At 38.4% G+C, this 16,448-nt stretch overlaps 1 protein-coding gene across 3 annotated transcripts in view; it reads left to right on the forward strand.

Annotated features, from left to right (window-relative positions):
* The window catches only part of NRG3 (neuregulin 3), a 1,249,006-nt gene that overhangs the window by 526,740 nt on the left and 705,818 nt on the right, over positions 1-16,448 (forward strand). For all 3 annotated transcript variants that reach the window (XM_070364634.1, XM_070364635.1, XM_070364636.1), the window contains exon 2: positions 3,923-4,052. In XM_070364634.1, the coding sequence (XP_070220735.1) occupies positions 3,923-4,052 (130 nt within the window). The remainder of the gene's footprint in view (positions 1-3,922; positions 4,053-16,448) is intronic.

A 16,448-nucleotide genomic window follows, 5' to 3' on the forward strand; every position in this document is an offset into this window, starting at 1 on the left:
ATAGAAGCCAGTGATATCATTAAGGAAATCTTCTATCTTTCCACCCACATATTTGGTATGATGCCTTACAATATAAAATTTCACCTTACGGTGAATTTGATTTACCTTTCCCAACACCTCTGTTATTTTAGGAGACTAGTGCTATATGGCGGAGAAGGCAATGTCACCTCACTCCAGTACTCTTGCTTGGAAAATCCCATGGATGGAGGAGCCTGGTGGGCTGCAGTCCATGGGGTCACGAAGAGTCAGACACAACTGAGCGACTTCACTTTCACTTTTCTGCATTGGCAACCCACTCCAGTGCTCTTGCCTGGAGAATCCCAGGGACGGCGGAGCCTGGTGGGCTGCCGTCTATGGGGCCGCACAGAGTCGGACATGACTGAAGTGACTTAGCAGCAGCAGCAGTGTGATATGGATACTATATAGTGAAATGCATAGGTAAATTGTTACGGTTTCAAATTTACTGACACCCGCATTTCATTTATCTATACAAGGATCAAGCCTAGTGTTCTATTGTGTATCAAATTATTTAAAATACTTAATGTTTTTTAGAATCTAGTCAAATCACGGTGAGGAATAAGTGTATGTTGTTGTTGTTTGGTCGTTCAGTTGTGTCCAATTCTTTGTGACCCCATGGACTGCAGCATGCCAGGCTTTTCTGCCCTTCACCGTCTCCTGGAGCTTGCTCAAACTTCAGATTCTCCAAGCTATGAAAATAGAAAATGTGAGGGCACGTTATAATTGACATTTCTGTCCTCTCCCACCTCAGACTTTTGCAGAGGCATTTTACTTGGTTCTGATCCTTTGTGTTGTACTGATGGATGGTAACGTAACGGGAAAAGCGGTTGGCAGAATTGGGCGGTAACCCCTGGAGACAGTAGTTGTCAGATGGAAACTAATTGATTGTAATTGCTCTGCCATTGTATTGCTCGTGGAATCTGTAGCCTGTTAAAACCACTGATTGTAAAATAAGGATCTCACTTTTTATCCTGTAGGTTATGTTAATGAAAAGCTGTTCTTAGAGGAATGATCAGTGAAATCAATAAATAGATAATAAGAAATTAAAAGAAAACTAAACTAACTGATCATGAATTAATATACTTCAGCAGAGTAGCAGTCAACTGTGTGGTGGTTCATAATGAATTTTTGGCTCAGAGCTCTTGAATCCTAAATATTCCCATAGAAAGAGAAATTGATTCTGCATAACTGTTTATCACAAACTGTCTGGAATAACAAATCTTCCCTGTAGAGGAGATCTCCTGGAAAACAAACCAAAAAAGTCTTTTGCAGAGCCTTTAATGCAAGCCAAAGTATGTTAACAGGCAGGTATTTTGAAATAGAAAAAGTTCCCATTGTAACACTAAGAAAAGATTAGAAGTGGATTTTTCAAAGCTCATGGTATATGAATAGTATGAGTGGGGGTTCTGTGTGAATCTGAAGGCAGTTTTTTTGCAATATTTATTAGTACTAAAATGAGTACACTAGAATGATAAAATTAATGTTAAATTATGTCTTTTTATTGTAAGATATGTATTACATTTTATATGATAATTGTTTCTTTTATGATCATATCTTTTGCTAGTGGCACTTAAACCTTAGTGATATTAAAATTGTCAGATTTATTGAAGACATTTTTTAGTGAGCACTAATTCTGATTAAGGCTCAACCTCTGACCTCAAAAAACTCAGGACAAAGAAACAGATAAATGTGTAAACAAGTGGCTACTTTCAGCATTGAATACAGTGATGCAAACAATAAAAGGTGCTGAGGGACACAAAGGGAAGATGATACAAGCTCTGAAGGATTTCTGGATGTTTTCCAGCAAACCAAAAGATGGCCCAGGAAAAAGGATCGGTGTTATAGTTCTGGTATTGGGGAAATAGGATAAGAGTTGGAAATGAGGTTGTATGTTTTAGGATTCAAGATGAGGTTAGTCAGGCAAAATTCTACATGGCCTATGCGTTTCTTTGCTCTTCTTAGGAATTTGGAGTTATTCCTGTGGGAAAGGGGCTCCTTGAGGCCTTTTAGGTGTTGGGAGAATATGAGTAAATTTTCTTCCTGTGTAATAACTCTCCCCTGTATTGGATGATGGGCAGAAAGAGGCTCATTGTGACCTCCGGTTAGCAAGCCGGTACAATGGCCCTTGCTGCTGTTGAACATTATTATTAATCTATATCTATGTAAAGGAAGGCTTCCCAGGTGGCTCAGTGGTAAAGGATCTGCTTGCCAATGCAGGAGGTGTGGATTCGATCCCTGGGTTGGGAAGATCCTGTGCAGAGGGAAATGGCAACCCGTTCCAGTATTCTTGCTTGGAAAATCCCAAAGACAGAAGAGCCTGGCAGTTTACAGTCCATGGGGTAGCAAAGAGTCAGACACGACTTAGTGACTAAACACACACATATAAAGGAAATTAAGAGCTTACATGCTGAATCATGTATTCATCTTTGACTTTTCACATACATTTTTTTTTTCTTGAATGTTGCAATGAAATTGGTGCTAATATTTCAGTTGCTTAAAATTCTGAGACAAGAATGTCTACATGCTCTAACAGATTTCTTCATCCAGTAGAAAGCACAAACTTATTATGTTTCATATTTAGAAACCTGATATAGAGATATGCTACTGCTGCTAAGTCGCTTCAGTCGCGTCCGACTCTGTGCGACCCCATAGACAGCAGCTTACCAGGCTTCCCGTCCCTGGGATTCTCCAGGCAAGAACACTGGAGTGGGTTGCCATTTCCTTCTCCAATGCATGAAAGTGAAAAGTGGAAGTGAAGTCGCTCAGTTGTGCCCGACTCTGTGCGACCCCATGGACTGCCGCCTACCAGGCTCCTCCTTCCATGGGATTTTCCAGGCAAGAGTACTGGAGTGGGGTGCCATTGCCTTCTCTGGATATAGAGATATAATTTACTTTAAAATGTAAATGATTATGATTTTTAAAAAGCACATATAAGATAATGCTAAAAAAATGACATTAATTTAGTCCTGTTAAATATTTACCAGAAACATTCTTTACATTTGAGATTCTGTTTCAGAATTTGGAACATTTGCATTTTAATTACATAATAAAAGGAGAAAGTGAAAGAATAATTGCCTTAGCTATTAGCAAATTACAGCTGTAACTAAAAAATAAAACACAGAAAATGACATTGGTATCCATAGAAGAGTCACAGTACATGTACATTGATCAGATGTTTAATGACATTGCAGAGCAATAAAATAAATACACTAAAAAGATTGTATTCAATCCTTTAATACAACGTGTTTCTCAACACTGAAATTAATGAAAGCTAATTTGAGGTTTTTGATTGTAGGGTCATACAGCTTTTGCTGTTAATGTATCCACTGATGGGACTTGTCTAGATATGATTCCAATTGTTAAAATCTTGTGGAAAAATAAGACAGTTGAATCCAGTAATTGTTTTAGTCCTACCTGCTCTAACAGAATACCATGAACACGGTGGCGTACAAACAACAGAAATTTATTTCTCGTAGTTATGGATGCTGTAAAGTCTAAGATCAAGATGCCCATGGATTCAGTGTCTGGTTAGGACTTCCTAGTTTGTAGAGGGCTATTTTCTTGCTGTGTCTTCATATGACTGGAATGGGTGAAGGAGCTGTCTGAAGTCTTTTTTATAAGAGCATTAATCCCATTCAAGATCTACTCACCTCCCAAAGGCCCCACCTCCTAATTCCATCGCTGGGTTTCAATATATGAATTTTGTGGGGACATAAACATTCACTGTATAAAATGGTCATACTCAGTTGTGTTTTTATCAGTCCACTGAGGGGTTCATCCTGTCTGTCTAGTTCCTAAGGTCAGCGGTCACGAGAAGGTCTCAGTGCATAGATCCAGGCCAATGACAGGATCTGGGGTGTCAGAATGAGCTGCTGACAGTATTTCATTGTGTTTCTCATGACAGATACAACGACATATTCCACGGAGAGATCCGAGCACTTCAAACCCTGCCGAGACAAGGACCTTGCCTACTGTCTCAACGATGGCGAGTGCTTTGTGATTGAAACCTTGACCGGATCCCATAAACACTGTCGGTAAGTCCCTGTGGCGACCGACACTAAGGGCAGGTCCTCAGAGAGGCCTGGAGACGGAAATCTGTGCTGAGCTCGAGAAACATACAATGTGATACACATAGTCCGGTGCTGGAATGGCAGAATCAACAGTCTTAATAGGGGAAGAACAAGGCTGGTATCTTTAGTATTTGAGAAAGAGAAAACTGAATTTTTGCATGACAGAGCAAACTGCTCTTCTAAGATCTAGAGCCTCAATATTTATTGTGAACCAAACCCCAGAGGCTGTAACTGTGTCCAGAGAAAACCACATCTTATTTTGATTCTGCCCCTGTTGATTAATTTCAGTCCCCCCGCCCTTTTTTTTTAACACCTCTGATGATGAAATACTCTCCAGCAAGATGTTGTAAATGAAATCATAGTCCTGTTATAGTCTAGGTAGAGAACTACTCAGTGAAAATTCCCGGTGGAGATCAAGAAGGTGTTTAATTGGTTTTTAGAGACATAAGGTTATATAACTGCTAAAAATAAAAACAAGCAGAGATAAATAGTTGGTCTTGTAGACACTGCAGCTTTAAGCCTCCATAGAAGAATCAAATTAGCATCCAAAAAATACTTCCCACGGAGCTTTTATTTTGAGCTCTACCCTGGTAATTTGTTTTTCCTTGCAATTGTGTATGCTTCAGTGATTATATATATCCACACCCCTTTCCTTTTCTTTATTTACTCTTCTCATATGACACAGTTATTAAATTAATTATTCTGAATCGTGAAGCATGGAAAATTATGACTTTCTTTTCTTGCTATTGCTAGCTATTATAAAACTTTATTCCATGTTGTTTTATTAAGATGGCACAGAGAAATGTGTCTTATGGTTTTGAACTTAGAATGTGTCAGCAAATCCTGCCTGCCTCCACAAGCCAGCTTTGGTTCAAGGGGGTGGGGGTATGAGGTGCCATAGTGGTCAGTGACACAGGTTTGGAAGAACTGATCAATGATAGTGGCTGATCTCTGTAAGAGCCACCCCACCACGTAGCCCATGGCCTTTCTTCACCCTTCACATGGTGGCTTTCACGTGACGTGGGCAGTGCCATTACACTGACTTCATTTACAAAACTTACAACCCATTTATGTTCTCTGTAAACCCGAGTTAGGGATCAAAGGCAGTGAGAAAGGTTCCTTTCCACATTTCTCTTGCTGTATTTATTAGATCAGTGCAGATACAGGTAGAAAAGACATGGCTGACTTGAAGACCTCAAAAGAAAAGCCAAGAATGAGCTATCATTTCAAATCACAAAGTGCCTCCATGCTCTTTTCAATACCCAGCTATGTGTTAATGTTACCTTCGCCAACCCAGTGGTGTCATGTGTAATAGGTAGTGTCAGCAGATAAGTTTGAATTTACAATTTATTGAAGGGATGGATCAGAAGTCTCACCTAAAGCAGTGATGGTGTTTTTCGATGGTGTTTTACCTCAGGGAAGCTTCAGATTAGGCCCCACCACTATGCGCAGGCAGGTCTGATTTATCTTTTCCGATAGAATGTCGAAAAACAAAAAAATAATTCCTACTGTTTAACATACAGCCTTGCTATATTCGCTATTAAGTTCATGGGTATATTAGTTTGCTAGGGCAATTCTAACCAAGTACTGCAGATTGGGTGATGTAAACAACAGAAATATTTTTTACCACAGTTTCTGGAGTCTCGAAGATCAGGGTATCGGCAGAGTTGTTTCCTTAAGGGCCACAGGGGAAGGATTTCATCCAGGCCTCTCCCCTCAGCTTATAGATGACGAACTTTTCTGTGTGCCTTTTCACGTTCTTTCCTCTGTACAAGTCTTTATCCAAATCTGCTTTTTCAAAAAGGACACCAGTCCTGTTGGATTAAGGGGTACTCTAATGGCCCTATTTTAACTTAAATGCATCTGTAGACTCTTATATGGTCACATTTTGAGGTCCTAGAGGTTAGCACTTCAGCATGTGAGTTATTTGGGAGACACAATCCAATCTGTGACGGTGGATCTCAGGTCCAGAAAACAAAAAAAATCCTTTTCTTTTGCACACGTGTACATGTCTACTTTTTTAAAACATAGACAAGCAGAGGTATATCTGTGGTTTGGCTGGAAACGTGTAATAATTTTGGCCTCTGTCTACATATTTTGTGCATATTTCAGCACAGACAACCTGTTATTTAACATAGAGTCACAACATAGCTAATCATGACAAAAGACCAGCCTAAGACAGGACTGGAACTCGAGTAGGTTAATAGATGCCTATAAATCTCCTAGTAGTGTGTGTGAATAAATCACACATCGCATGTGTCAGCGATTCATCTCCCAGGCTTTGCTGTGAATAAAAGGCTTACATTCGTCCCTGCTTCAGCCACTTCTAAGAATCCCAATGTAGCTATTCATAATGTGCCATTGTGTACAGTGCTGTAATATGTTTCATTTATTCTCCACTCGACAAATGTTTATTGAGCATCTCTTATCACCAAGATACTGTTGAATAAATAAATACAGAAATGAACTTCGGAATTAAATGGCACTGCAGTTTGTAATGCACTTGGAGCAAGTGAAATATTTCATCTCCAGGAAAGAAGGAAAACAAGAGAAATGACTTTCATGTGACTGGCATGCTACCAGGGCTACGTTACTGATGTATTACTAAGTGGATTATGTCATAGGTTAAAGAAACCACAAGTTAGTAGATTGGAGCAACAGTGTTAATGGGTATACCTGCATCTAGCTCATTAAGTAGTTTGCTTTTTACACATATGCAAAGATTAAACATTCAAACCTGAGAGAAGTTAAACTTATGTATGTATTTTTAGTATTTTAAAAATAAATTGCAATCCCACTGATCTGAATCAAGGTATGTTTTTTCACGTGTTGTGATCATGGTGAAACAATTTTATGTTTCCTTGCCAAGGAAGAGTAGTAACAAAAAATTAAAATTACCTAAAATTTCCTATTCTGCCTGATAGAGATCCTGAAAGTATATGCCCCAAACTGTTAAATCCTTGAGATCATGGTGAAACAATTTTATGTTTCCTTGCCAAGGAAGAGTAGTAACAAAAAATTAAAATTACCTAAAATTTCCTATTCTGCCTGATAGAGATCCTGAAAGTGTATTCCCCAAACTGCAAATCCTTGTGATAAGGGGAGCTTCATGATTTTCTGTTTGTTATTTTCTCAGTCTTTAGTGCATTTTCAAATCTTTGAAAAAACTATTCATGGTGAAGATAGTTAGAAATTATAGAGCAAACTAATGAAAATTTAAGAAGAATACCAAGATCCTAAAATAACTTGATAGGTTTTAAAGAATAATAAATAGTCAAATCTGGTATTGCTAAATTTACAATTTAAGTTACAGATCATTGGTTGGCTGATTAGTAAAAGCAGAACCTTTTGTACTGTGGAGGTTAGTGTAGAATAAAGAAAGATTCATAAATTGGGAAAATGAGTCTGGTTTTTGTGTAAAGGTGGTTGACTTATCAGGTAAAACATCAAAGTTGAATTTTTACTTCTTATATACCCAAAGTTCTTAATGAATTTAAAAGGTAATATAATAAATAAATTATTAGAGAAAACAGTAAATAAAATTAAATATGTCTTTACATCAGCAATTGAAAGTTAAAAAAAAAAAAGCAATGAGCAATAAACAGTGAAAGGAAAAATGAACAGCCTTGAAGCAACTTTTTTTCTTTTTTTCATCTGAATGTCATAAGTCAGAAACAAAATTGAAAGTGTCAGTAAACTACAATAAGCATGGCAAGGAAATGATATTTTGATGAAGTCAATAGATCAATAAGAGTAACACTAAAATTAAACCTCGGTGGGAAAATGGGCAAAAGACAGGAACATCCTCTTCCCTTGAAATGGAATCCAAATAACCAATAAGCATGAAACATACTCAACCTCACAGAGAAATGCAAATTAACTTGTTTGCTCATCATATATTGTAATAATGTTTAAAAGTAGTTTGGCAAGGACAAAGTAAAAACCATCATCTCATTCACTAAACTCGATGGAGTGTACTTTGTTAAACATCTTCTGTAGGTGATGCATCAGTGTGTTTCCGTATCTTTACATTTTTTCCTAAGAGTTAGCTTAGAGAAATGTATATGTATATTTGTTTTTAAGAGCATTCACTATAGGATTTGTAACAGCAAAACAAAGAAAACTTGAATTCTGATGTCTATATAATTCAGAACATATCTATACCATGGATGCATTCAACATAACTTGAATTTTCATAATTTTAAGACTATGAAAATGCTCATTATATCATGTTATATAAAAAAATCAGGATGTAGAACAGTAAAAATGAACATAAGTAGCAATCCGGTTCTGAAAAAGAACTAAAGAAAAAGGCTAATAGGATTTATAGCTGTTGTCTTCTTTGAACCTTGAGGTTTCCAAGATCATTACATTGCACACGTATTTCATTTACGTAACATCTGGTTAAGACACTTGACCCATGCTTCTCATCTTTCCATTAAGAAAGACAGCATCCCTGTCTTTGTTAAATGAAGGTCATTATAATTCACTATTAGGCTGATAAGAGAACTTTCAATTAAGCCATTCTAGATTAAACACTATAAAGCCTGTTAGGATGTGTCTGCTCCTTTTATTAAACTTTCATCTATGCTCTTTATAATAATCATTTTCTATGCTGAATTCGTGTGTTTTGAAACATAAAAAAAAGGGATTGAATAATAGGATGATATATTCTGCAGAAATTAAGCTGAGTAGAGAAGGAAAAGAAGTACTAGAAACACCTTGAATCAAAGTATCCTGAATAAAAGCAGGGTATTCTCTAATATATTTATTTTTATGCCATTTCTAGAAATTTTAAGAACTTTGGAAATGGTGCCTTTGTAGCATATTTCACTGGAGTTGAAAGTGGTAGCCATCGTAACTGAAAAGATTGCTAGGTATTTGAATGGACCAAATGTGTTTCGAGGCCAACTTCAAGTTAAAAGGATGTGTCTCTTCTGAATTGAAGCTCATTAAATGTTGCACCAGCCTTGCTACAGAAATGGATTCTCAAAACTTTGGAAAGAATAACATTTGAGCTAAATTTGACCTGTAGTGATCATTTTGGAAATCTATCAAGCAATTCACTTGAAGATGCTTGAATCACTTGAAAAATGGAACTACTGGAAAGAGAGGCAAGCAGTCCAATAACAAGCATTGCCCGAGGCAATACTTCCATAAAAGTGCTGATGGAATGTACAGCTAGCTGGGTAAAATGCTCATAGGAGTTGGTGAGTGGAAGGGGGGAGGGTTTGAAAGGGGAGGAGAGCCGGAGCAGGAGATGCTGTTCTTCACTGTATCTAGTTCTGCTTCAGTAGGTTTTGAAATCAAAGCTTCCATTTTTATGTGAATTGATTGGGCACAATGTAACGATATCCCTGTGATATACTATATAAAATTACAGGACCATCCCTATCAGTGCTTTGCTCCATCAGTTTGGAAATCCATTAGCTTTTCCACCTGGGGAAGGTCCTATTATCATAAGTTTCTCCAGTAAGTGCTCTGAGAGTGGCCACTTCTAATTCCCTGTGGTTGTAGCAAGTCAGAATGGAAATGGGGTTTTGGCACACATCCCTAAGCTCCGTTGATGGGAGAGGATGGAGGCTGAAATGTCTATAAATCCAAGCCTAGTGGCAGAGTCTCAGTGGAGTGGAATTGAATAGCAGGGTGAAGAACCTTGGAAGCATTTTCAAGTTCATCAGATAATTGTGTTCAGGAGAATGTTAGCCACAGCCCAGACGTAATTTGAGTAATCTGAAGCAGCCATGTTCATCCTAGGTGGTCTGCTGACTGCCCTTGTCAAGAAGAAGTGAGCCAAGTAATCACTATGCATCTGTTTCTTTTCTGTGGATGAAGATGATCAAAATAGTCTCATTAACTCAGAAAGCAAACAAACCAAGAACACCACCACAGTGAATGAAGTTTTGCAATGTTATGACTCCTAGGCAGTGGTTTACTTCTTCCAGCTTAAACTGTTTACATTCCACCAGAGCTGGGGTTACTTAAAGGGCTACTGAAACACCAGAAGACCAGAAAAGCACATTTGATAAAGAATAGCAGCATATCTTTTAGTTGATAACCATAGGCTTTTTTTTTTTTTTAACTTTAATATTTTATTACTTGATTAGCAGCTCTCCTTAAGGCATGGAATAGTTTCTTTTTGTTGTTGTTGTATCAAAACCATTCGTGTTTTTAAATTGTTTTCTTACATGATTTAGGGTAAGAGGTACGTGAGGCAAATGTGGGTGTTCAAGATAAAGACACTTGAGTTAAAAGCTCAACTTGGCTTTACGCTGGCTGTGTGTGTTTTTGGCTGGTCATTTAATCAGAAACTTCAGTCTTCTATTTGAAAAAGAGAGAGAGAGAGCAGACATGTGCCAGCCAACCAGACACATTAAAACCTTCGCCAACAATGTTGATGCTAGAATTGAAAGCAGCAGCATATAGAAAAACACTAAATGTTTAATAGGCATTATACATTTAGAACATATAATTCTTCTTCCTCTCTTCTACGCATGTTGAAACCAAACAAAAGCATGTATGCTGAAATCCTATCAGAGAAATTGAGTGGGTCTCATCTGCTTATTTCACTAAGAGAAGTCTTAGGCTCAAAAGGGGGAGATCACTTGACTTGTACCAGGGCTTGGAGGTGGGTACTCAGTCTCCCAGTACACAGAGTTCAGCTTAGACCTACCAGTGTAAGTTAAAGAAAACTCACTCAGAGACTTATTTAAAAACACAATAATACCTGATCATGGGCAAGAACACTTTTCAGAATCAAGGATCATTGTATCTATTCAAGCAGTAAGTTTAGGAGCAAAGCAGCAACAAGAGGCTGCCTTTTGTTAGGGGAATTCTCTCTGTTGACAATTCATGAAGAGAGGAATCCCCTCTTATTCTTCATACCATTCAGGTGGAGGACCCTTCACGTATTTTCTCTACAACAGCCCTGGTTCTGCCTCTCCAGGCATTTATTTCCTGCAGGTAGCGGGTCATAGTCCTGTTATGGTTGGGGCAGCCTGGGAGCTTGTGCACGACCAGAATGCTGTGATTTGCATATGCCATAGTTCAAGTGGAGGATAGATTATTATACTAAGTTTATTTAAATAAAAGCATATATCCATAAGTATCATTTTAAAGAGTGATAGACTGTACGGATGTGAACCACACTAACCAGGGTACCACAGACCCTGCTGGGCAGAACACCTGAGCCATCACCGTACTGATCTGAGAACGTTTGATGGATGTTTGTCTGAGGAACCTGTCCGGCAGGGTCTGTGGTACTTTTGTCTACACGTATAACAAGATGTCAGTCTTTGTGTACTCCGATAATTATACTCCCTAAGTGGAAAAGCATATGCAAATCTACCTGATAGATAAACCCAGGGAATGCCTAGATGATGCATCCTATGTGTCGGGCACCCATAGCAGCCCTGGAGGGATGTAGCAATGGCTGACGCCAAGGGCATTTCTCAGGTTATACGACAAGTGGAGTAAGGACTCAGACTAAGTAAGCTGATTCTAGGGTCAACGCACTTACCCTCTCCACTAACACCTTTCCTTTAAAATCCTATTGGTCCAGGGATTCTAAAATCCCAACTGCTTAAAAATACCACCTGAGAAGCCCATATAAGCTCTAGTATCTTCTAAGATATCAGTACTAGTTATATATCAATAATGACATATAACTAACATATACATATTTAAATTCTCCAGCATATTGTAATTTGAGTGACCATATTATTGTCATCCAACCCCAAAATGTTTAAGATATAACTGGCAATTTTAATAATTTCTTATGTAAAATAAGCATAAAACCAACAATGCCCTGAGCTAACGGGGACATATGGTTGCCCTAATTTTAATTTCAGCAAAACTCAATTTGGTGGAAAAACAGACCACCATTTGCTACATAAATGCTGTATTTTCTTAGTATAAATTGCATGATACTATATACAACCTCTGCATTGCTGTTCCCACTTTCCTGAAGTTAGCTAACAGTTCTGAGAGTCACTGAAGACCTTCAGGGTCTCTCCACCATACCCCAAATCTGTAATCTGTTAAATACATGCCAACATCCGATTAGCGTTCTTTTCAGTATTCTTAGCTATTATTTGTGGAAACGAAAAAATGTGATGGGAGAACCGAGCCCTTCTTGTTTTATGGAAAGAAATCATAGACAGTGTTCCTGAAGTTTAACTTGCTATGCATCTCTACAACTCTGTATAATTTTTTATATGATCACAGCTATTCTGGTAGTTCTGTGATCACAGGAAAACAGCTTGAAGCAAAATCAATCCTACATACATACAAGTGTGCACGCACACACACATATCTTCTGTACTTATTAGGCAGTCAATACAGGGCACTGAGATTCAGTAGCAAACTATGAGCCGTGTTCCCTTCCTTTACAGAACGTGTTTGTTGGAGCACCAGGCAGTCAGCACAGTCTAGCGTTACCGGATGCCATAATGGGTAAACACTGATAATCACTGGGAAGGAACCAAAACTCACACTTGCTTCAGCAAGGAAATCCTTACAAGACTGGTAAATTTGGAGGAAATATCTTCATCAAATATATTTACATACAATCCCCATTGCAGGTTTAAAAAAATCAAATAGAAGATTAAAATAAGGAACGAGGGAAAAATGAAAACAATAGCATTATACGGGGAATATCTTGTTTGGAGATATGTCACATTTGAGTGATATAGAATGTGTTTGTAGATATATATGTCACGTGTGAGTGGTACAGAATGTGTATTTGTCCTCTCCTTTGTCATTCGATCACCAAGTCATGTCTGACTTTTCATGACCCCCTGGACTGCAGTACACCAGGCTTCTCTGTCTCTCACCATCTCCAAGAGACCTGAACTAAAAAATAAATGGCAGTTTTATGCATTATTCCCATCATTCCCCAATGTTTATTAAGCATAGTCAATGTTTCAGGTCCAAGTAATGGGAATATAGTGATAAATGTTTTCAGAATAAATCAGAAGAGCAGTTGAGAAGGTCAATTTCTAGTTCAGTTCAATGTAACAAATTCTGTCATCTGTTAGCATCCAATCTATATGAACTGTATGTACATAGCTCATATCTGCAGAGAAGAATCCAAAACCCAGTAGTCCTAAAGCCAAGAAGACCTTCTGAGAGGAGCATATGAATTGCATTTGGAAAGATAACCTACTCATTTCTTATTTTGAAGCCTGCTCTTGCTTGCCAACCATGGCATGGAGAATTGAACTGCTGTTGGGTAAAATTCGCTTCAAACCACAAGGAGGAAATTTCAAAATTATTTAAATGCAAGTAAGAATAATCAGTTTCATATAATAAATTCTTTATGCAATTGGTCACTTTTTTTCTGAATTATTTCCTTGAGTTATTTCCTCTCATGTCCAGAGAGTTTTCAAAAATGTATCAAGGTATGATGACTTTTTTTTAAGGCTCACTGGGATATAGGAATATTTCTTATTACAAACTGTTTGAATATTTTATACCTTATAACTTAAAATGTTATTATATATGTTTATTGATAAATTGGTATTTATCAATTAAATAGTCAATCTCGGTAGTAGGGTCTGCTACTGACCCTAATGGAGGCCACATAATCTGAAAAATAATCAAGTAAAGTCATTCACTAGGTAAAATGACTCCTAAGTTGCTGTATTCTTAGTGCTGGAGTAGATGAGGAACTTTAAAGTTCCAGTCAAATTGAAATATGGGAAAGTTAAATAACTCACATCTTGTAATTTTCAAAATCCTAAGCTCTTGGTTTTGTTTCAGAGAGACTTGTCCAAGATCACCCATTCATTACTGGCAGGTAGAATCCAGATTCCTCTCCTGTTAATCTCACCTGTTTATTTACCATTGTTGGCATAAATGAAAAGCCAGATAGAAAACGCTCTCTTTGACTTCTGTCCCGCTTTGCTTTGGTTAAGATGTAATAACAGAGTCTTTGCCTTCCCCTTGCCCTGCACCTGCTTCCTTAGATGTCCACATGTTGCTCAGAAATGACACTATTGACTTAGTACCTCCCCCTCTAGCTCAGCAGGTCCTGGGAAAGGACCTGAATCTCTCATGGAAACTGCAGCTGAGCAGAACCACCTTCTGTGTGAATGTCGAAAGAGAAGGAGCATGCTGAGGAGATTACAGGGCGGAATTTATCCAGACTTAATATGTGATCTCTGTCCTCAAAGCAACAAGGGTGGCTGAACAGGACAAGAAGGTGTTAATACATTTTTTTCCTCTTTCTGACTTACTTGCCTCTGTATGAGTCTCTAGGTCCATCCATATCTGGGCAAATGGCATAATTTTGTTCCTTTTTATAGCTGAGTAATATTGTATATATGTATCATACCTTCTTTGTCCATTCATCTGTTGATGGACATTTAGGTTGCTTTCATGTCCTGTCTGTTGTAAATAGTGCTACAATGAACATTTTGGGGTGTATGTGTCTTTTGGAATTATGGTTTTCCCCAGGTATATGCCTAGGAGTAGGATTGCTGGGTCTTATGGGAGTTCTATTTTTAGTTTTTTCAAGAAACCTCCACACTATTCCCCATAGTGACTGTATCAATTTACAGTCCCACCAACAGTGTAAGAGAGTTCCCTTTTCTCTACACCTTCTTTAGCACGTGCGGTGGATCTCATGGTAGCTTGGATTTTCATTGCTCTAATAATTAATGACACTGAACATCTTTCATGTGCCTCTTGGCCATCTGTATGTCATCTTTGGAGAAATGTCTGTTTAGGTCTTCTGCTCACTTTTTGATTGGGTTGTTTGTGGATTTGGTATTGAGCTGAACGAACTGTTTATATATTATAGAGATTAATCCCTTTTCAGTTGCTTCATTTGAATATTTCTCCCATTCTGAGGGTTGTCTTTTCATCTTGTTTATGATTTCCTTAGTGCAAAGGCTTTTAAGTTTCATTGGAAAAGACCCTGATGCTGGGAGGGATTAGGGGCGGGAGGAGAAGGGAACGACAGAGGATGAGATGGCTCGATGGCATCACCGACTCAATGGACATGAGTTTGGGTAGACTCCAGGAGTTGGTGATGGACAGGGAGGCCTGGCGTGCTGTGATTCATGGGGTCACAGAGAGTCAGACATGACTGAGTGACTGAACTGAACTGAGGTCTCATTTGTTTATTTTTGTCTTTTATTTTCATTACTCTATGATGTGGGTCAAAAAAGATCTTGCTGTGATTTATGTCAGAGAGTGTTCTGCCTGTGTTTTCCTCTAAAAGTTTTATAGTGTCTGGCCTTACATTTAGGTCTTTGATCCATTTTGAGTTTATTTCTGTGTATGATGTTAAGTAAGTATTCTAATTTCATTTTTTTTTTTTTTTACACGTAGCTGTCCAGTTTTCCCAGCACCACTTATGGAAGAGACTGACTTTTCTCATTGTATATTGTTGCCTCCTTTGTCAAAGATAAGGTGACTATAGGTGCATAGGTTTATCTCTGGGCTTTCTATCCTGCACCATTGATCTGTATTTCTGGTTTTGTGCTAGTACCATACTGTCTTGATTACTGTAGCTTTGTAGTATGGTGTGAAGTCAGGGAGCCTGATTCTTTCAGCTTCATTTTTCTTTCTCAAGATTTCTTTGGTTTTTCAAGGCCTTTTGGGTTTCTGGTTGTTGTTCAGCTGCTAAGTCGTGTCTGACTCTTTGTGACATAATGGACTGCAACACAACATAGTCCTCTGGTCTTTACTAACTCCCGAAGTTTGCTCAGATTCATATCCATTGACTCAGTGATGCTCTATAACCATCTCATTCTCTGTTGCCCCCTTCTCCTTTTGCCTTCAATCTTTCCCGGCATCAGAGACTTTTCCAATGGGTCAGCTCTTTGCATCAGGTGATCAGAGTATTGGAACTTCAGCATCAGTTCTTCCAATGAATATTCAGGGTTGATTTCCTTTAGGATTGACTGGTTTGATCTCCTTAATGTCCATGGGACCCTCAAGAATCTTCTCCAGCACCACAATTCAAAAGCATCAATTATTTGGTGCTCAGCTTTCTTTATGGTCCATTTCTGACATTTGTACATGACTGCTGGAAAAACCATAGCTTTGACTCTATGTTATGCTATGTTAAGTTGCTTCAGTAGTTTCCGACTGTGTGTGACCCCATAGACAGCAGCCCACAAGGCTCCACCATCCCTGGGATTCTCCAGGCAAGAATACTGGAGTGGGTTGCCATTTCCTTCTCCAATGCATGAAAGTGAAAAGTGAAAGTGAAGTCGCTTAGTCGTGTAGGACTCTTAGCGACCCCATGGACTGCAGCCCACCAGGCTCCTCTGTCCGTGGATTTTCCAGGCAAGAGTACTGGAGTGGGGTGCCATTGCCTTCTCCATTGACTCTATGGACCAGTACAAA

The sequence above is a fragment of the Bos mutus genome, chromosome 28, assembly GCF_027580195.1.
Source record: "Bos mutus isolate GX-2022 chromosome 28, NWIPB_WYAK_1.1, whole genome shotgun sequence".
NCBI classification, from domain to species: Eukaryota; Metazoa; Chordata; class Mammalia; order Artiodactyla; family Bovidae; genus Bos; species Bos mutus.